Below are 21,740 nucleotides of genomic sequence, written 5' to 3' on the forward strand. Positions count from 1 at the left end.
CTAGTTAGCTGGGTGCACGCTAATAGCATTTCAAACGTCACTCGCTCTGAGACTTGGAGTGGTTGTTCTCTTGCTCTGCATGGGTAACGCTGCTTCGAGGGTGGCTGTCATTGTGTTCCTGGTTCGAGCCCAGGTAGGAGCGAGGAGAGGGACAGAAGCTATACTGTTACACTGGCAATACTAAAGTGCCTATAAGAACATCCAATAATTAAAGGTTAATGAAATACAAATGGTAGAGCGAGAAATTGTCCTATAATTCCTATAATAACTACAACCTGAAACTTCTTACCTGGGAATATTGAAGACTCATGTTAAAAGGAACCACCAGCTTTCATATGTTCGTTCTCATGTTCTGACAAAGGAACTTAAACGTTAGCTTTCTTACATGGCACATATTGCACTTTTACTTCTCCAACACTGTTTTAGCATTATTTAAACCAAATTGAACATGTTTCATTATTTATTTGAGGCTAAATTGATTAATGTATTATATTAAGTTAAAATAAGTGTTCATTCAGTATTGTTGTAATTGTCATTATTACAAATAAATACATTTTAAAAAAATTGGCCGATTAATCAGTATCAGCTTTTTTTTGTCCTCCAATAATCGGCATCGAAAAATCATAATCGGTATGTTGGAGACACATCTCCCTCACTAAATTTAAGCATCAGCTGTCAGAGTAGCTTACCGATCGCTGCAGCTGTACACAGCCCATCTAACCAACTACCTACCTCCTCCCCATATGTTTTTCTGCTCTTTTGCACACCAGTATTTCTACTTTCACATCCTCATCTGCACATATCACTCCAGTGATAATTGCTAAATTGTAATTACTTTGCCACTATTGGCCTATTTATTGCCTTACCTCCTTACTTAATTTGCACACACTGTATACAGATTTTTCTATTGTGTTATTAACTGTACGTTTGTTTATCCCATGTGTAACTCTGTTGTTTGGGTCACACTGCTTTGCTTTCTTGGCCAGGTCGCAGTTGTAAATGAGAACTTGTTCTCAACTGGCCTACCTGGTTAAATAAAGGTGAAATAAAATGTAAAAAAGTAAAATAAAGTCTCGGGTAGAAATTACAAATGTATCCGATATCGAGACAAGACCCAGACGCTCAAAACGTGGTCTCTAGACCGGACTCCAGTACTACAACACTGGAATCAGGAATGAGGGGCAGCGTCGGGCACACGTCGAGATATAATAAGCAACTAATTCCCAAACATTGAGCAATATGACATTTAATCGATTACAAATGACATGACCCTCCCCTGGACTATATTTTAAAAAATACTCCCTGATTGAAATATGAAAAGCATGACCCTCCCCCATTTTCCTCCAGGTGACAATTGTGTAAATTTTGACGCTCCCTAAGAACATTTTAAACATGAATTTATAATAAAAACACATGTCTTTTTCCACATTAACAGTGTGCAGGTCTCTCTTTTCTATCAATAACTCTGTAATAATAATTGGATTTATATTGCGCTTTCCCCAATATTCAAATCACTTTTCATTGTATGGAGGGGAACTCTCCACATAACAATCAAGTAATGACATCAAGCTGAACCTCCAGGAAACAGGATTCTGCCATTGTGTAATTCAATGCCTAATCAACTATTGTGGATACAAAGCTGTATGAAACCTTACACATCTTACAATGCCTAAGGGATTTGATGATAGCCTATATACCTTTTTATTTAGTCATTCTGTAAACATGACCTCACTTTTAGAAATTACTACAAAAATCCATTGATTAGCTTCGAACTTACACCGTATTCCAGGGTACTCCAACCCTGTTCCTGGACAGCTTCCCTCCTGTAGTTTTTAAACCGAACCCCAGTTGTAATTTACCTGATTCAGCTTATAAACCAGCTCATTATTAGCATCAGGTGAGCTAGATTAGGGTTGGAGGGAAGACCTACAGGATGGTAGCTCTCCAGGAACAGTGTAAGAGAGCCTCTGAACTATTCCTTACACTATTTTGGGGTCAGGCTCAATAGGAGCAGGAGGGCCTGCTACCCAAAGGGGCTGAGGACAGCTGTCCAGCAGCCATACAGGGAGTTCAGGTGTGTATGTGCTTGTCGTCACTACAGGGTGTTCTTGGCTATAGCGTTCAGAGAGCGGACTTTGCTCACGTCTGCCACCTTCAGGCCATACTCGGGAGCTGTCAGCGAGGCACCCATGTTCACACAGGAGTTTCTGCAGGGGAGAGCAGAGAGAACTAATAAATGAAGTACTAATTTCATTTATGTAGCGCTTTTAACTAAAAGCATTGTCACAAGTGCTTTATGGGTAAACGGGCTTGCTTTATGGCAAGGACTCACCTGAACTTCATGGCAGAGTCCTTACTGGAGCGAGCAGAACAATGGAACTCCAGAACCCCAGAACTTTCTAGAATCCTCTGGAGATTCCGCTCTGTAATACCCCCTCCTAGAACAGACACACACATTAAAAAAAGATAAGAACATTAGGTACATTGTTACTGCAGACTTGTATGCAGTATCCAGTGATAATCAGCTGAAAGGGGGAATTCACTTGACTTAAACAAATGTAGGGAACTTACCAGGCATAATGGTTATTCTCCCTTTAGCCTGTTGGATGAAAAGACAGGATTGGTGAAAAAGTAGCAAAGGACAGATCAGAAAACATGAAAGGGGACAGAGGGGCAAGACAGCTGACATGATAGGTTGGATGAATAAGGTGTGAAATTAGTTTTGAAACCTATTTCTTCGAAGGTGAATGGGAGGACATTAAGCGAGAAAGTATCTTCAGACTATTGAGGTGCACCCTGTATGGTGGTTTGGGGTTGTTTTGGAACTGGGTAGAAGGAGTAAGTTTTAGGATTGGATCCCTGCCTATTGTTTGGGGCGGCAGTGTAGCCTAGTGGTTAGACTAGTAACCGAAAGGTTGCAAGTTCAAATCCCCGAGCTGACAAGGTCTGTTGTTCTGCCCCTGAACAGGCAGTTAACCCACCGTTCCTAGGCCATCATTGAAAATAAGAATTTGTTCTTAACTGACTTGCCTAGTTAAATAAAGGTAAAATAAAAAAATTAAAAAAATTGTTCCAGACTCACCTGTTCCACCAGGCGTTTGATGAGAGGCAGTCCCTCCAGAGCTGAACAGTCACATCCGCTGGTCAGAACACGCTCAAACCCCAAAGACACCAGCGTCTCCAAGGTAACCATGGGGTCGTGCACCATGTCAAAGGCTACAACACAGCAATAAAAGGTCAGGGTTGGGGTGAATTTCTTTCATGTGTCAGTCTGTCTTAACATAAATGTCACCAAGACCAGGCAGTCATGAAACCATAGGAAGCTGTTTTACCTCTGTGAAAAGTAACAGGTAGAGGACGAGAAACAGCTGGTGGAGAGGGAATAAAGGAATAAATTGGATTAAATTATAATCCGCATCACTGACAGTTTGTCGATTTTCAAACCCTCGCTTAAGGATCCCAGGAATCTCAGATGGCAGGGCCAAGACTCTGTGCCCACTTAAATTGCATGAATTCATGCACACTCCTACCTAGCAATTCCATACAGAGTTCAGCGTCTACTCTCCCATCCTCAGTCAGAGCTCCCAGCACCAGTCCATCTGCCCCATGACTCCTCACCAGCTCAATGTCCTTTTTCATCACCTCCACCTCACGGTCCGAGTACAGGAAATCCCCCCCGCGTGGACGGATCATGGTATAGACCGGGATCCGCACATACTGCTTCACCACCTGCAGCAGACCTGGGCCAAACCAAGTGATGGAGAGAAAGAGAGGTTACAACACAAAAGTGAAGACAAATGTGCATTTTCATTACCATGTGAAAACACTACCTTCATACAACATAAAGCACTTTGAGACAGTGAAAAGAGCTACATGAACGCAATCTTTTATGCCATCCGTTGACAGACACCCATAAACATGAATTGAGATCTGTATGGGTTTACCCATATACAGGCTGTGGGTCTCACCCTCACCTATACTGGGCGTGATTCCTCCTTCTAGCAGACTAGAACACAGCTCCAGCCGACCAGCACCTGTGGGTTACAGACATACACCAAGTATTTATTTTGATTTAACTAAGAAAGTCAGTTAAGAACAAATTCTTATTTACAATGACGGCCTACTCCGGACAACGCTGGGCCAATTGTGTGCCGCTCTATGGGACTCACAATCATGTGATGCAGCCTGGATTCGAACCAGGTACTGCAGTGACGCCTCTTGCACTGAAATGCAGTGTCTTAGACCACTGTGTCACTCGGGAGCAGATTGGTGTAGGGTCTAAACTAGGCAAGTCAGTTAAGCACAAATTCTTGGTTACAATGACGACCCACGGTGTGTAGTGATGACCAACTACATACCTCGCCCACCAAGTTAAGCCATGCGAGAGCTGGGTTCAATAGGGTCTGGCTTCAACAGACATGTGTGCTAGCTAGCTAGCGTTGTACATTCTAGCTAGCACAAGCTAGGTAGCACACGCTAGCAAGTACACACTACCTAGCTAGCTAGCTATTAGCATTACATCAATACATGCCACACCCACTAGCATTACGTCACTAGAAGCATTACATGCACACTAGCTAGTACTAGCGTATATTAGCTAGTGTGCATGTAATGACGTAATGCTAGTGGGTGCGGCATGTAGTGACGTAATGCTAATGGAAGTTGTACTCCTACAAGTACCCTCAATGACAGTGAGTGCCACTATAACCTTCAACCTGGCATTTCTGCTTTCCACAACCCGAGTCGTGTTGACAACCTTACCAATGAAAGCTATGAAGTTAACTTTAGTCACTATCAAAGCACATTCATAATTGCAAACCATGCCAGGACCAGCAGAAGCACCAGCCCCGACAGTAGGTACACTTAGTACAGGAGCAGCCATGGAAGCTCCATCAGTCCGCACTGTAGTTCCACCAATCTGTCTTTGTCTCTGCATATGATACATGATGACTGATATATCTCAACCTCTGCACCTGGTATCCACCGAATACTGCACTATGTTCCCCTCCACAATTACAACACTTAACCTTCACATTTGTCCCACATTCACCTCCACACTTGGCACATATTTTCTTTCCTTTACACGGATCAGCTACATGTCCCACTCTTTGACATTTAATACACTGCAATGGGAATGGCGACAAATTCTCTGACATTAAAACTAAGGAATCCTATCTGTACTTGTCCAGGCAAAACCTCAAACCTCAGTAGCACTGATACGCTTTCACATCTTTGACCCGCTTTCCTACTGATCAACCTTTTGGCCTCAATCACTGCCTCCCTTCACATTAATATAATCTATGGACATAGATATTGGAACCCCAGTGATCACTCCCTCAACCTAGCATAAGCACCAGGGACATGGCTTTTAATCTTCTCTTTTTTTATTGGCACGATCTTCCCTTGCTGAGCCGGACTACCACAAAATATTACCAATCTACCTTTTCCAACGAACCGGGCTAGTTTCACTTCACCTCTCTCTACAACATTGGTTAGTCAGATATGGTGTAAATGAGACCCTGTGGTCTCACCAAACACCATCACCACTTTCCACACACATTTTTACTCTTGCTTCCTACCTTGGCCTTCTTTATGATATCTCTTCTTCCTTGACCCTCATCCTCCCACTCCATATCATCAGAACTGACACCCATATTGTTTGCATTCCAGCACAGCTGTTGCTTCTCCAACCTTTCTTCCATTTCGTCCACAGTACTGGCTGCCATTTCCAACCCAAGCGTGTTGTCAAGACCTTTCTCACACTCAAACAAGGGCCAACTATGTTTTCGATGAGGTAAAGAACAATTAAACGGTTTTCAGCGTCACAAGTCTACTCCTCTTCGGCAAGCACACAGCCAACCCTAATCTAATGCACCTGATTCTAATAATTAGCTGGTTGATAAACTGAATCAGGTTAGTTACAGCTGGGATAGGATTGAAAACCTACAGGAGGGTAGCTCTCCAGGAACAGTATGGCAGAGTCGTGGTCTAAAGTCAACTTCACTTAGGGGAGGTTAGTTTACACTATAGCATTACAGCAGCATAGCTTACCTCCCCTCTCGGCGTTGATGGCAGACTCCACACTGTCCACACACACCTCCATCAAAAAGCCCTCTGCCATCCTACGCACACACGGAGAGAAATATTGTTTCCATGAAATGCCAGACTGGTGTAACGTTACTCAAAATCAATTCACACAGCATATGTCGACAAATACCAAACTTTTAAGCTATTTCAAGTTTCGACTTCCGTGTTCACCTACCCGTCAGCCAAATATTTGTATTACTAGCTCCTTGTTCTGTGTGCGCGTCAACTCTCCACCGTTTCAGCCTTCACTTGTTGTCAAGAACCAACCCTTCATTCGGCCATCGGTCACGCTCATCTATTTTGCCCTATCTGTGATCGATTAATCGTCCTGGTGAAACGTCAATCATAGAAAGAGTTGATTGACTATGGGTTTTTAATCCACAAGTATCAATTTATACATGTATGTTTGTGATATTATTTTTTTTAAAGTACAACTGTAAAATGTTATTTGTATAGCCTCGATGTGACGTCAGAGGTCAGAGTTGAATTGCATGTCTCTGTTAGGAAACACTTACGGTTGTGTAACGTTTTTTTTTTTTTATCGATGCCCAGTCTTCCTGCCGCTGTTGCGTGAGAGGACCATTTTAAATAAGGATGCTGCTCCCTTCGTTACGGACGTTGGTGTCGTGTGGCTGTCGAAATGCTGGGAGAGGATTTCAGCAGAGCAATGTAAGTGGAGGAAATGGGCTAGCTAGCAAGCTGCTAACGTTATCATGACTGACTAACCTGCATCATGTCGGAAAGTGGTTTTCATGTCTTGCTGTTTTCAAGGCAACTTGGAACTCGGAGGAAAAAAGGTCAAATCATGACGTCAGTGACTTTTTTAGGTCGGAAAGTCGGAGCCCAAGAAAGATGCCCGATTTCCGGACTTGGAATTCTGGCTTGAATGACCGTTCAAAACTATTGTTCCCAGTCGGACCTGGTTTTTCCACGGAGTTCGCAGTTGTCTTGAACGCACTGACATCGGAGTTTAGAGTTCCCTGTTTTGTTTTGAACGCGGCATAAATGTCACTCCAAGGTGAAGGAAGCATACAGTAGATGCGGTAGCTAAAGAGGACAATGTAACGCAGACCATGTGGTATAGAACAAGGACGCTCGATTGAAGCACATTAAACAACTGATCTAACAAAGTGGATATTCGTCATGATTGATGTATTGTAACACGCCCACAATGTGGTTACTAAAGTCCAATTTGGATATGTGGCTGTTTTTCGCTGAATAACATTTAGAAGCTGTACCTTTTCAGATTTAGAAGTGACTTCTAAGTCCAGTTCATATAAACTGGTATATAGCTAGCATTCAGAAATCGGTGCTGGTAGGCAGTCGTTTTTAACTGCAATGTTGTGACGATTACATTTATGGGGTCAATTTAACGCCAAATGTATTGAATTAAAACTAAATAAATCGTGAACATGAAAAATAAAGTTGAGAATGTACAAATGAGGACGGTTGAATGCAAATAATTTTAAAGCGAGAGCAAAACTCCGACGTGATTAAAAAATATTTGAAAACGAATGCAAAAATCGTTTTCGGTTAAACTTTCCCAGCAATCAATCCTATTGAATACATTTAGCCCTTGCCTGCATGTACTACCTTTTGGTTACGCCACTCGTATCTTTGCTTTCACTGCCAGTCTTTTCGATTGCGAGTTTTGTCATTATTTTCCCGTGAAGGGCGGGGTTTAGAGGGAGGCGTAGCCAATGAGTCTCCATTGGTCCGCTAATTTTGGAGTGACGGTTCGTCTTAACCCAATCAAATGAACATGATAGACACGCTTTTTCTTCTTCTATTGCCTATTTAAGTAGATGGTCTGACTTCACCTCGTTTTAGGGTTTTACCTAACGTTTTTCACAATTGTCAGTCACGAGTCAGTAATGTACAGATATTAGAATCTATCTAACTACTTGGTTAAACATGTGAACTACATGTTGCACAGGTGTATGGCAAACCAGTTTCCAACACCTGCGCCGAACGGAACGTTGTGCAACAGGTAATTCATATGTTTAACCAAGTAGTTAGATGGTTTGTCATTAAATGTATTAGATAGACATGCTTCTAATATCCGTATATTATTTTGAACTACCAAATTAATAATTTTCTTGCTAAAAACACCAGGTTATTGATGATTTAAGATGATATTTTCCAAATTGTCTCAAAGAGAAATCTTGGCTACCTCCTCCGCTAGCAATGCTCAGGCATCATCCAATGTCGTTATACAGGAGGTAAATGCTTTGATTGACAACTGCCACAACTATACTGGCCTGACAGATTTTCCTTCTTTGCCTGTAATCCCAAGCAAACCGTCAGCTTCCAAGAAAGGCATGTTTGAACTGGGCCCAGATGCCACTGCCAATAATGATGTTATCGCCACTCTTTCCAGGCTCATCAATGCAAGGCTGATGCCATAGAGAAAATGGTCGGTGACAACTCAATGAAATAGAGGGCTTAAAAAAAACGGTTGACTTTGCATGCATGGAAATCAAGGATGTTAAGAATGTCGTCCACATCGAAAAGCGTTTCAAAAAGAAGGGAAAGATGGACTTGTGCTAAAGAAGAATCGCGGAACTCGAAAGCGACTCCAGACTTAGTTCCCGAGGCAGATGGGAAGAATGTGCGGCAAGAGACCATCAAAGTCTGCCAAGCTATCCTATCCAAGGAGAAGGCTGAGCTAGCAGATGTTGTCGACACTAGATTGCCTCAACACGAGAAGGTAGGGTGACTCCAAGCCCAGAGGTGTCATTCTCCAGTTCACATCATGGATCTACAGGGATGCCACTTGGAAAGCAGCCAAGAAATCGACCTTCCTACGCGACAACAACCTGCGGTTTGCTGAATACCTCTTGAAGGCAGACAGAGAAAGGAGAGAGAAACTGTGGCTAGCTGTGGAAAAATCACGAAAAGAGGGGAAAGCGGCTTACTTTCCAAAATCAACCTTCCTCCATGAGGACTGTCACAGACTGTGCCTGGTGATCAACATAGGCTACCTAGATAGCTAGCTAGCTCTGTGATCAGATCCCACTCCTGGCTCTAAGGTTTTTAAACTTTCATTCTACCTGCACAGGACTGCTGGAGTAATGGATATTTACTATTTGATTTGTTCTCTCACTTCTGATATTTTTACCTGCAGTATAGGCAGTGAGCAAGCTCTTTTTTGTTTCTTGTTCTGGCAGTTATCTTTGTTATGCTAAACTATTCTCACTCAATAATTTATATCTATATGGTGTGCAATGCTGGTTTCTTTTCATTTTTACTCGATTTGCGATTGTTGTTTAGCTCGTAGTACTTTCTGTTCTGTATTCCACTTTATCGTTGTCTATCGTTTCACTCAATAAAGCTAGGGAGTTAAGAAATAATGTAAAGCGGAAAGCCTTATTTTTATTTGCCAAACAGCTTAAAACAGATTTATGTTTTTGTTCAAGAGTCTCATTGAGTTTCTACCGACGTCAACTTCTGGAGGTCTCAGTGGGGAAATTATGTATGGCTCTCATGGTTCTGAACTCTCTACTGGAGTTATCACTCTAAAGAATAATTTCAATGGAAGCATTTTGCACTCTCAACTTCTTACAAGTTCTGTTAAATCCAGCAATATGAAAAGGGATCTCTATTGCTGACAGAGATATTATCATTAGTCAGCTTGCAGATGACACCACCCTCTTTTTGAAAGATGCTGACCAGATTCCTAGAGCAGTCGATGTGATAAATATATTTTCCAAAGCGTCTGGTCTTTGCCTAAACCTTAAGTGTGAATTGTTTGCTGTTAAAAACTGTGATACCCTCTAAATGCAATGTTCCAGTCAAGGAAAAAGTAACATACCTTGATTACCATATCTAAGGATCAATAGGAAAGATGCTCATGAAATGTCATACCTATTATTGAAAAAACTAAAAGAAGATGAACCATTGGTTGCAAAGGGATTTATCCTTGAAAGGTCAAGTATTGCTTTCTAAAGCTGAAGGTATTTCAAGACTTCCTTATGCAGCCCAGTCCCTACAAGTATAGGTAAAGCGGTTGTCCAGATGCTTTGCATCTTCATCTGGAAAAATCGTACACATTATATTAGGAAATCTGTTGTTATGAACACATATGAATATGGTGGTCTCAATTTTTTCTTTAATACTTTTAAGATAAATTGGGCTAAACATTTCTTAAAGAATCCTACTTCAATGTGGAATTTCATCCATCATCTTCTCCCGTTTTGGTGGCTTCAATTTCATGTTACTTTGTAACTATAACATTGATAAGATTCCTACAAAAGTATCTGCTTTTCAAAGACAAGTATTCTTAGTGTGGTCGTTAATATATAAACAATTTCTCCTAGCATAGGTATTTCATTTGGAACAATAAGGATATTTTGAACAGAAACAAGTCTTACTTTTTTAAAGAACTGGTGGCGCACGGTCTAAGGCACTGCATCTCAGTGCTAGAGGCGTCACTACAGACCGTGGTTCGATTCCAGGCTCTATCACAACCAGCCGTGATTGGGAGTCCCATAGGGCGGAGGACAATTGGCCCACCGGGTTAGGGCTTGGCCGGGGTAGGCCGTCATTGTAAAATAAGAATTTGCTCTTAACTGACTTGCCTATTTAAATAAAGGTTAAATTATTATTATTTTTTACGGCATTGTAGAGCGAGCATTAGTGGATTGCGCAGTCAGATGGACGAGAGTAAATGTGACCGACCGCCTCGATCTTATGTAGCAACATTTTCAATTTATTTTTACATTGGACAAAAGTGGAGACGCCGAGCTAGAAAATGGTATATCATACACTGCAGTTGAGGAACAATGGGAAAATAATTCTACTTTGAAAGTTGATGAACTTGTAACCCCGCTTTTGAGAAAATGGTCCTTGAATGTTTTGGTACATCTACTGGAGCGCTCTTCTTTGTCTACACCCATTCAGCATCATTCACACGCTCTTAAGCCTTAGCCCAACCCGTCTCTTTAAGGATTCACATGTGAGACCATGTGCTAAACATAGTGAGTAGTTTAGGAAACAACCAAAGATTTCAAAGCTAAAAGTGGTAAAAGTAGTAGCCTACAATAAGGGAAAAACTGCAGGTAAAAATACACTTTAGCTAGCCCTTAGCCTACATCCTAATCTGACTGCAGGTCATATACAGTTGAAGTCGGAAGTTTACATACACTTAGGTTGGAGTCATTAAAACTCGTTTTACAACCACGTCACACATTTCTTGTTAACAAACTATAGTTTTGGCAAGTCCGTTAGGACATCTAATTTGTGCATGACACAAGTTATTTTTCCAACAATTGTTTACAGACAGATTATTTCACTTATAATTCACTGTATCACAATTCCAGTGGGTCAGAAGTTTACATACACTAAGTTGACTGACTTTAAACAGCTTGTAAAATTCCAGACAATTATGTAATGGCTTTAGAAGCTTCTGATAGGCTAATTGACATCATTTGAGTCAATTGGAGGTGTACCTGTGGATGTATTTCAAGGCCTACCTTCAAACTCAGTGCCTCTTTGCTTGACATCACTGGAAAATCAAAAGTAATCAGCCAAGACCTCAGAAAAAAAATTGAAGACCTCCACAAGTCTGGTTCATCCTTGGGAGCAATTACCAAACGCCAGAAGGTACCACGTTCATCTGTATCAACAATAGTACTCAAGTATAAACGCCATGGGACCAGGCAGCTGTCATACCGCTCAGGAAGGAGATGTGTTCTGTCACCTAGAGATGAACGTACTTTGGTGTGAAAAGTGCAAATCGATCCCAGAACAACATCAAAGGACCTTGTGAAGAAGCTGGCGGAAACAGGTACAAAGTATCTATATCCACAGTATAACAAGTCCTATATCGACTTAACCTGAAAGGCCGCTCGGCAAGGAAGAAGCCACTGCTCCAAAGCCGCCATAAAAAAATCCAGACTACGGTTTGCAACAGCACATGGGGACAAAGATTGTACTTTTTGGAGAAATGTCCTCTGGTTTAATGAAAAAAAAAATAGAACTGTTTGGCCGTAATGACCATCGTTATGTTTGGAGGAAAAAGGGGGAGGCTTGCAAGCCGAAGAAAGCCATCCCAACCGTGAAGCCCGGGGGTGGCAGCATCATGTTGTGGGAATTCTTTGCTGCAGGAGGTACTGGTGCACTTCATAAAATAGATGGCATCATGAGGCAGGAAAAGTATGTGGATATATGGAAGCAACATCTCAAGACATCAGTCAGGAAATTAAACTTGGTCGCAAATGGGTCTTCCAAATGGACATTGACCCCAAGCATACTTCCAAAGTTGTGGCAAAATGGCTTAAGGACAACAAAGTCAAGGTATTGGAGTGGCCATCACAAAGCCCTGACCTCAATCCCATAGAAAATTTGTGGGCAGAACTGAAAAGCGTGTGGGAGCAAGGAGGCCTACAAACCTGACTCAGTTAAGCCAGCTTTGTCTGGAGGAATGGTCCAAAATTCACCCAACTTATTGTGGGAAGCTTGTGGAAGGCTACTTGATAAGTTTGACCCAAGTTAAAAAATGTAACGGCAATACACTGAATTAGTATTTGATAGCATGTAAACTTCTGACCCACTGGGAATGTGATGAATGAAATAAAAGCTGAAATAAATAATTATCTCTATTTTTCTGACATTTGAGATTCTTAAAATAAAGTGGTGATCCAAACGGACCTAAAACAGGGAATATTTACTGGGATGTAATGTCAGGAATTGTGAAACACCTTAGCCAAATACATTTATACTCAGTGTATCTAAACTTCCTTCATATGAAGTAAATGCTATAACCACCAACATTTAGCTAAGTGGATGGGTCACCATTGTCTAGACATGTACACATGTTCATGAAATACAGTAGATGGCTGTAATCACCCCCAGACACACCTGGCTAACTTGATGGGCCATGTAATCATCTGGTGAAGTCGAGTCTTTTGTTTAGACATGTAGCTCGTTAAACAATGACCGGCATAATCCCACCTCATACCACTACCAATACAAACATAGCTGTAGTATGTATCTGCAGGCTAAACTAATCACACGACGGATTCTATGTCCTAACTCATGAAATTGCCCCCAGCCTTCCTACGAAAGGAAGTTTCACTTACCGCATCCTATAGAGATCCTATTAAACACTAGAGGGGTTATGTCATAAACCCTCAAAGTTCCATAATGGGGTGAAAATGGTAGCCATCTCGGTCAGGGAGAAATCCAAAACCAGTCTAATTGGAATGAAGGGCAGTAGAGGCATCCCACCGAGAAAAAAATGTTGTAAAGACAACTGCTTGACGTTCAATCAACGCTCAGTTTTGGTTGACAGTGAAAGTTAAAAGGACACAATTTTCAGGTCGTTGTTTCAATGACTTGAAAACAATTTAATTTCAATGTACTTGTTGCCTATACGCATGGACACAGTATAAAAAAAATATTCTATGAACAATTTTATTAACAATCATGCATCACTCCAGTATTTACACAGTATTTTCTTACAACATTCAAGTGCTAATTGTTTTTATTCCCCTGCTGAAGAAGCATAGCTCAAATCATCATACCTACTCATATTTCAAACATCCACAGTATTTTTCCATGCCTCACTATTAACTTAATTATTGCCAATACATATTAAGAAAGGGGTTTCCATTTGGATTTAAAATGTCAATTTCATGTAATATTTAGTCATTATTATTTATGCAACCAACTGATAATTGTTTTGTTCACATATATTGTTTACCAAAACAAGTTGGACAGTGCATCCAATTCTTGCTCTTTTAATCAATGGCAACAACGTATTGCAAAATCAATGAACTGACCCATCCAACCGACTGTTGCAAAACCAATGAACAAATATGTGCAAAAACAACACATCTTGGTCCATCTTAGTATGAGAAACAGGGGCCTCCCGAGTGGTGCATTGGTCTAAGGCACTGCATCGCAGTGTTGAGGCATCACTACAGCTTGGGGTTTAATCCCAGGCTGTGTTACAGCCGGCTGTGACCGGGAGTTCCATAGGGCGGCGTACAATTGGCCCAGCGTCGTCTCAATGAGGGGAGGGTTTGGCCGGAGGGCTTTACTTTGCTCATCGTGCTCTAGCAACTCCTTGTGGTGGGCCGGGCGCCTGCAAGCTGACTTCGGTCGTCAGTGTTTCCTCCGACACATTGGCTGGCTTCCGGGTTAAACGAGCGGGTGTTAAGAAGCAGCACGGCTTGGCGGGTCATGTTTCGGAGGACGCATGACTCGACCTTGCAGGGATGAGACAAAATCACATTTTGATATCACGAAATTGGGGAGAAAAAGGGGGTAAAAAAATAAAACGCAGTATACATTCATACAATTGTCCATGGTATGTACTGAGTGTACAAAACATTTGGAACACCTTTTGCCCTCAGAACAGCCTCAATTTGTCAGGTCATGGACTCTACAAGGTGTCAAAAGCCTTCCACAGGCCCATGTTGACACCAATGCTTCCCACAGTTGTCAAGTTGGCTGGATGTCCTTTGGATGGTGGACCATTCTTGATACACATGGTAAACTGTTGAGTGTGAAAAACCAAGCAGTTTTGCAGTTCTTGACACACTCAAACCGGTGCGCCTGGCACCAACTACCATACCCCGTTCGAAGGCACTTAACTTGTCTTAGCCATTCACTCTCTGAATGGCACACATACACAAAATTTAACCTGTCTCCTCTCCTTCATCTACACTGATTTTTGTGGATTTTAACAGGTGACGTCAATAAGGGATCATAGCTTTCACCTCGTCAGTCTGTCATGGAAAGAGCATAAATTTCCTAATGTTTTGTACACTCAGTGTTTAGCTGAAGGTCTAACATCCCTCTCTTCCATAACAACAGCGGACTCCTCATTTGCGGCAATGGCTGGCGAAGAGAAGCCAGCACTCCATCACAGCAGAGGCAGGAGCCAACACAGCTCCAGCTACAGTTCCCAACGCGGCCACCAATCGGATCCTCGGCCGATGGCTGTTGGGCTGCAGTGGACTGGTGGTCGGGGCAGTGGTGTTGGGAGGTGTCACAAGGTAATGCAGCAACACATCATGGAAGAGAAACAATGTACTGTAGCTGTAACCACATTGGTTGGATCTTCAGTGTTCAATAATGGGTCTACTTGTTATTGATCCTGCAGGATAAATGCCTTACTTGGAGCTGCAAGACCTAGCTAGTTAGCTGTAATGTTTGTGAAGACGACTCACTGCAATCACATCTCCTATGTTTTGTATTTTATTGAGAGATACTCTTTGTGTGTGTTCTCCCCATCCAGGCTGACGGAGTCAGGGCTCTCAATGGTAGACTGGCACCTGGTGAGAGAGATGAAGCCTCCTCAGACTCGGGCCGAGTGGGAGGCTGAGTTTGCCAAGTACCGGCAGTTCCCAGAGTTCAAAATGTGAGTGCCTGGCCTGTATGTATCTGTCTTGATAGTTAGGCTACCTCAAAGTCTACATCAACAGAACATGTATAATTATGTTTGAAAGGGATACTGGGAGATTCTCCTGTTTTTCTACTTTGTGTTTGATGAACTCGTGGATACATTTTTTTTTGTCTCTGCGTGCAATATGAAGGAAGTTAGCAGTTGTTTCGCGAGCCAATGCTAAGTAGTGTTAGAGCAATGACTGGAAGTCTACAGGTACGCTAGCATTCTTCCTCTGACTTCCTTCATACTGCACACAGAGACATGCAAATGGTATCCACAAGTTCATCCTACTGGTTATGTGGGAAAATCCCTTTAAGAACCTGTTTCTGACCTTTCTAAGATACTCGACAGTGGTGTGAAAATGCTCAATTTATACCTGCCTTAAAAAAAGAAGTCCTCCAAATGTCCTCTTAAAATGCTAACGGAATTAACTATCTCAAACCATAGCGTTAGTTTTAATTTCACCTGGGAATCGCTCTAACATAGCAAGCCTTTCTGTCAAATAAGATTGTTGCAAACTACTTAACTTTTGACTACTCATCTCATTGATGACTCACTGTCCGCTCTGTTTTTCTCCAGAATGAACCATGACATGACTCTACCAGAGTTTAAGTTTATCTTCTACATGGAGTGGGGCCACAGGATGTGGGGCAGGCTGGTAGGGCTGGCCTATGTTCTCCCCACGATCTACTTCTGGAAGAAAGGCTACTTCAACAGATCTATGAAGGGACGTGCACTGGGACTCTGTGGATTTGTGTTCTTTCAGGTAAGAGAGTAAAGATGGGATGGGGGGGGGGGGGATTATAGTTCAACAAAGTTATGAAGGGATGCTCACTGAGACTCTAGATTTTGTCATCTTCCAGGTATGGAGGAGGGTTGGAGGATGAAGTGATGGCGAGGGAGAAAAAGAAAGTGAGAGCGAGCACACGATAGTTCAACAGTTGGGGACGTATATAGTCCTCTTGAGAACAGCTGTATGTCAACAGTAGGCTGCTAATGATGTGATAATAGTCAGTTCACCAATGTCAACAAGGCATGTTGAATGAATGGTAGCCTAGTAGTCAGACCTAACTTGATGGATTAGGTCAGGTCAGGGATGGAGACACTGACGTAATAAATGAAGGAGATGATGGAGCTCTGAAACGAGCTCATATAGACCTAGTTCAGTTGCTTCATATTCCAAATAACCTAGACTACAAGATGATATTCCAACCTTGCTAGACTACAAGATGGTATCCAGTAATTTAATTATTCCGAATTTTCTCCCCAACATAATGTAAGAATAAGACTGTTTATATTTTCACTAGACTATCCACATAAAGACACATATTAATTAGAATAATCATTACCCCTAAATGTTACCTATGAAAGTGTCATGGAGACCACCTTCATTTCATTAAATACCAAACACAAGGCTTTTGCTATAATTTAATGCTGACCACCTCCGGACCTCCCCCTACCCAACCTTAGGCTTACATCAGCACCACCTTGTCTGAAAATCCTAGGGAGAGCCCTGATTGTACATTTTAAATGTGTTTCTAGTTAGCTACTGAAGAGCAGCCAATTACCAAGTACCCATAACTCTATAGCCTACCATTCCTACCGAGGCAGTCTTCTGCCAACATCATTATTAGGCAAAAAAAGGTGCATTTGCCCATGACTTGAGCAGTGTGAGTGTCGCTCGCGCAGTTGTGGGGAGCAGTCACGATGCTGAAGTGGTACTCATACAAATTATTCAAGGTTGGCAGGTCTGGATTTGCCTCTTCCAGATGATACAGTACACAAATGTTCCGGGACTGTCTGAGAACCTAAGCTGTACATGGCTTCTACGGTCTAAGTTGTCTAAAATGGTTTCCCCATGTCTTTCCATTCCCCTCTTGTAGGGCCTCCTGGGCTGGTACATGGTGAAGAGTGGTCTGGAGGAGAAGCCAGAGTCCTATGATGTCCCCCGAGTCAGTCAATATCGCTTGTCTGCTCACCTAGGGTCAGCTCTGCTGCTCTACTGTGCTAGTCTATGGACCGGACTCACACTGATGGTCGAGCCGCACAAGGTACTGAAACACGCACACACCCGAAAGCTCAAACTATTAATCTATTAACTATTAATCATGTTTTGAATCTGTGTCCCCTCCCTCTACTCCTAGTTGGCTAATACTAAGCGTCTGAACCAGTTGAGGAGGTTTGCTAAGGGCACTGTAGGATTGGTCTTCCTCACGGCACTCTCAGGTAATTGTGTGTGCTGTGTGTGCCAAAGTGGCGGTTGTAGCAGGTTTGGATGTGGATTGTGTATATACAATGCCTTCGGAAAGTATTCAGACCCCTTGACATTTTCCACATTTTGTTAGGCCTTATTCTAAAATTTATTTTTATTTTATTTTAATTCTCATCAATCTACACACAATACCCCATAATGACAAAGCAAATCTGGATTTTACACATTTTTGCTCATTAAAAAAAGGAAATATTACATAACTATTCAGACCCTTTACTCAGTACTTTGTTGAAGCACCTTTGGCAGCGATTACAGCCTCGAGTCTTCTTGGGTATGACGCTACAAGCCTGGCACACCTGTATTTGGGGAGTTTCTCCCATTCTTCTCTGCAGATCCTCTCAAGCTCTCAGGTTGGATGGGGAGTGTTGCTGCACAGCTATTTTTAGGTCTCTCCAGAGATATTCGATCAGGTTTAAGTCCTGGCTCTGGCTGGGCCACTCAAGGACATTCATAGACTTATCCCAAAGCCACTCCTGCGTTGTCTTGGCTGTGTGCTTAGGGTCGTTGTCCTGTTGGAAGGTGAACCTTCACTCCAGTCTGAGGTCCTGAGAGCTCTGGAGCAGGTTTTCATCAAGGATCTCTCTGTACTTTGCTCCGTTCATCTTTGCCTCGATCCTGACTAGTCTCTCAGTCCATGCCGCTGAAAAACATCCCTACAACATGATTCTGCCACCACCATGCTTCACCTTAGGGACGGTGCCAGGTTTTCTCCAGATGTGACGTTTGGCATTCAGACCAAAGAGTTCAATCTTGGTTTTGTCAGACCAGAGAATCTTGTTTCTCATGGTCATTGTAAATATAGTGTTTGGCCAATATTCCGTTAGGCCAATTTACCATGAAGGCCTGATTTTATGGAGTGCTGCAGAAATGGTTGTCCTTCTGGAAGGAAGGACATCTCCACAGAGGACCTCTAGAACTCTGTCAGAGTGACCATCGGGTTCTTGGTCACCTTCCTGACCAAGGACCTTCTCCCCGAATTGCTCAGTTTGGCCTGGCGGCCAGCTCTTGGAAGAGTCTTGGTGGTTCCAAACTTCTTCCATTTAAGAATGATGGACACCACTGTCTCATAGCTCTACAGACAATTCCTTTGACCTCATTGGCTTGGTTTTTGCTCTGACATGCACTGTCAGCTGTGGGACCTTTTATATAGACAGGTGAATATGCCTTTCCATATCATGTTCCATCAATTGAATTGACCACAGGTGGACTCCAATCAAGATGTAGAAACATCTCAAGGATGATCAATGGAAACAAGATGCTTTGTCATTATGGGATATTGTGTGTAGATTGCTGAGGATTTTTATGCATCTAATACATTTTAGAATAAGGCTGTAACGTAACAAAATATGGCAAGAGTCAAGGCTGTGATGAGACCAGTTTTGCAATATGTTTTTCCACAGGAAAAATAAATAGATAAATGTGACTCTGGATGACAACAGGGCGGCAGGTAGCCTAGCGTTGGGTCAGTAACCAATAGGTCGCTGGTTCGAATCCTCAAGCCGACTAGTTGAAAAATCTGTTGTTGTGCCCTTGCTTCTGTAAGTCACTCTGGATAAGAGCATCTGCTAAATGACAAAACATAATGATGTTTCCAACATTAGGGCTGTTTTCCTAAAGACTTTAAATACGCTTCATATTTCGTTTCATTGCCACGATACCAATGCGTATCGCCATGCTGGTATCGTCTCGTCCCTAGTTTTGTTTCCTTGCCACAATACTGGTATCATCCCAGCCATAATAACCCTAACATGACTGACGATGGTGTGTGTCTGTGTTACAGGTGCGTTTGTAGCAGGGCTGGATGCTGGGTTGGTGTATAACTCTTTCCCTCTGATGGGAGACAGATGGATCCCTGATGACCTCCTGGCCTTTTCTCCAACACTCAAGAACTTCTTTGAGAACCCCACCACTGTTCAGTTTGACCATCGAGTTCTGGTACATAACGCACACAGCCTCGTTTTATTGATCTGATTTCTGTTATTTATGTAGGTGATTGATTTCGCACTTCATACATTTTTCAAAACAACGCGGCTTACGCTCATGCATGCATACATTTTCGTATGGATAGACCCAGCGGCAATCGAATCTACAATCCTGGCGTTGCATGCGCCACCTGAGCCACAGATGACCACTAAACAGTAACTGTTACTCCCTGCCTCTCCCTCCAGGCAATTTCGTCTCTGACGGCCATCACAGGTCTCTATATGTTCTCCAGGAGGATGATGCTACCTAGGAGAGCTAAGATAGCCATATCCTGCCTTACAGCTATGGCCTATGCGCAGGTACACACACACACACAATACGTCATACACCAATGCTTTCTTTTACACTGATGCTTTTGAGAGTGCTTTTGAAAATCAGTATGTACAATGGGTGTTAATTTGTCCCTGTGTTTCCATCCTCAGGTTGCCCTGGGCATCAGTACCCTGCTTCTTTACGTGCCCACTCCCCTGGCAGCGACCCACCAGTCAGGCTCTGTCGCCCTGCTCTCATTGGCCATCTGGGTCCTCGCAGAGCTCAGGAAGGTGGCCAAGTAGATGCCCACTTTGCCATGACTCCATCAGGCCTCCAGAGACAAACCAGTCCAAGGGGGAAAAAAAGAAGAAGAATATTGACAAGATGCTCCAGGAAGAAAGAGAGGAGAGAATCATTCTATAAAACAATGGATTGGGTCTTTTGATACTATGTCAGTGAACTTCTATGTTGCAAAGCTGCAAGCTCCTTCCACCGGTTTGAAGTTCTATCATAACATTAGAATTCAGTTATATAAAGGTTGTTTTGGTTGATGCAATGGCAAGAATGTTCAAGCTTATTTCACTACCTTTTTCCCCAGCAGTGCAGTGGTTGGGCCAGGAGGTGAGTCGCCTGTAGTTTAGAAATCTCACTGAAAGGCATTACTACAGCTGACGACAGATTACATTTCAATGTCACTAGATAGCGACTATTAATAAACTGAAATTGAGTTGAGCAGTGTAGAATTTTAGCAACCAGGAAATTAGCGATTTACACTAGATGACACGGCCACAAATTCAGAACAGCTTTCCAAGTTTTAAAACAGATTTGACTCCGGCGGGAGAAATCAATAGGTGAATATCACAGCCGATCACAACACCGGCGGGTAAGTAATACTGTGAAACACTGATTCCACTGTTAGTGGCAGACATATTACGGACATTTTCATAAATTATATTGCAAAAATTCTAAAACTAAATCCTATGTTGGCACATTTTAACGCCTTCAGAAAGTATTTATACACCTGGACTTATTCCACATTGTTGTTACAGCCTGAATTTCAAGAAAAAAAAACCTCATCCCTCTATAGTGCATTCGGAAAGTATTCAGACCCCTTCAACTTTTCCACATTTTATTACGTTACAGCCTTGTTCTAAAATTGCTAAAGTTTTTTTTTATTACTCTTCACACTACCCCATAAAGATCATATTTACATAAGTATTCCGACTCTTTACTCAGTACTTTGTTGAAGCACCTGTTTTCATTTTGTCATTATGGGGCATTGTGTAGATGGGTGAGAATTATTATTTTTTGATTTCAGGCTGGAACGCAAAAGTCAACTGATCATTTAAGGCTTGCATACAATAATTACATAATACTAACGGGTACATAGGAAGTGTGTGTGTGCCTTTTGCTTCTGAAAAGGACAGGACATGAATGCTTTTGACTTATTGAGTTGTGTCTCATCCTTTGACTTCTGTCTGTTTCTGCTGATCAATGCACTGCCTCTTGATTTTTCTATATTTTCATACTGAGGTGAATATTAATGCTTGCGGTACCACAGATCTAGGATCAGTTACCCAACTCCCCAATCCTTACCTGAACGATTGAGGTATACCGGCATATCTGAGCCAGGATCAGTGGCTGGAGGGCAATCTTTGTATGTTAAATAATGTATTATATATTGGTTTAGGACACTTGTGTTGGGTATGTGTGTGATAAATACATATGGAATCTTGAGTTTGTTTTGTT

The 21,740-nt window shown here is 42.2% G+C and overlaps 2 protein-coding genes across 4 annotated transcripts; one reads left to right on the forward strand and one right to left on the reverse strand.

Moving 5' to 3' along the window:
- Nucleotides 1-1,229: 1,229 nt before the first annotated feature.
- cutc (cutC copper transporter homolog (E. coli)) lies at nt 1,230-7,802 on the reverse strand. 3 transcript variants are annotated; one of them, XM_021580146.3, is made up of 9 exons: nt 7,681-7,802; nt 6,052-6,122; nt 3,975-4,034; nt 3,531-3,740; nt 3,333-3,368; nt 3,083-3,216; nt 2,572-2,599; nt 2,333-2,438; nt 1,230-2,207 (listed from the first exon to the last, which is right to left on the reverse strand). In XM_021580146.3, the coding sequence occupies exons 1-9, from the start codon at nt 7,797-7,799 to the stop codon at nt 2,096-2,098; spliced, it is 876 nt and encodes a 291-aa protein (XP_021435821.3). In that variant the 5' UTR covers nt 7,800-7,802; the 3' UTR covers nt 1,230-2,095. The 3 variants fall into 3 exon arrangements, with proteins under 3 accessions (XP_021435821.3, XP_021435825.1, XP_090072646.1); XM_021580150.3 differs by lacking the exon at nt 7,681-7,802 and adding an exon at nt 6,814-7,262; XM_090216520.1 differs by lacking the exon at nt 7,681-7,802 and adding an exon at nt 6,263-6,415.
- On the forward strand, nt 6,395-21,728 carry cox15 (cytochrome c oxidase assembly factor COX15). Its single transcript, XM_021580145.3, has 9 exons — nt 6,395-6,756; nt 14,911-15,092; nt 15,335-15,457; nt 16,064-16,250; nt 17,368-17,535; nt 17,629-17,710; nt 19,537-19,691; nt 19,925-20,038; nt 20,162-21,728. Exons 1-9 carry the CDS (start codon nt 6,682-6,684, stop codon nt 20,291-20,293), a joined length of 1,218 nt encoding a protein of 405 aa, XP_021435820.1. The 5' UTR covers nt 6,395-6,681; the 3' UTR covers nt 20,294-21,728.
- The last annotated feature ends 12 nt before the right edge of the window (nt 21,729-21,740 follow it).

Source organism: Oncorhynchus mykiss, chromosome 23 (genome assembly GCF_057628025.1).
Source record: "Oncorhynchus mykiss isolate SJ-2025 chromosome 23, ASM5762802v1, whole genome shotgun sequence".
Lineage (NCBI taxonomy): Eukaryota > Metazoa > Chordata > Actinopteri > Salmoniformes > Salmonidae > Oncorhynchus > Oncorhynchus mykiss.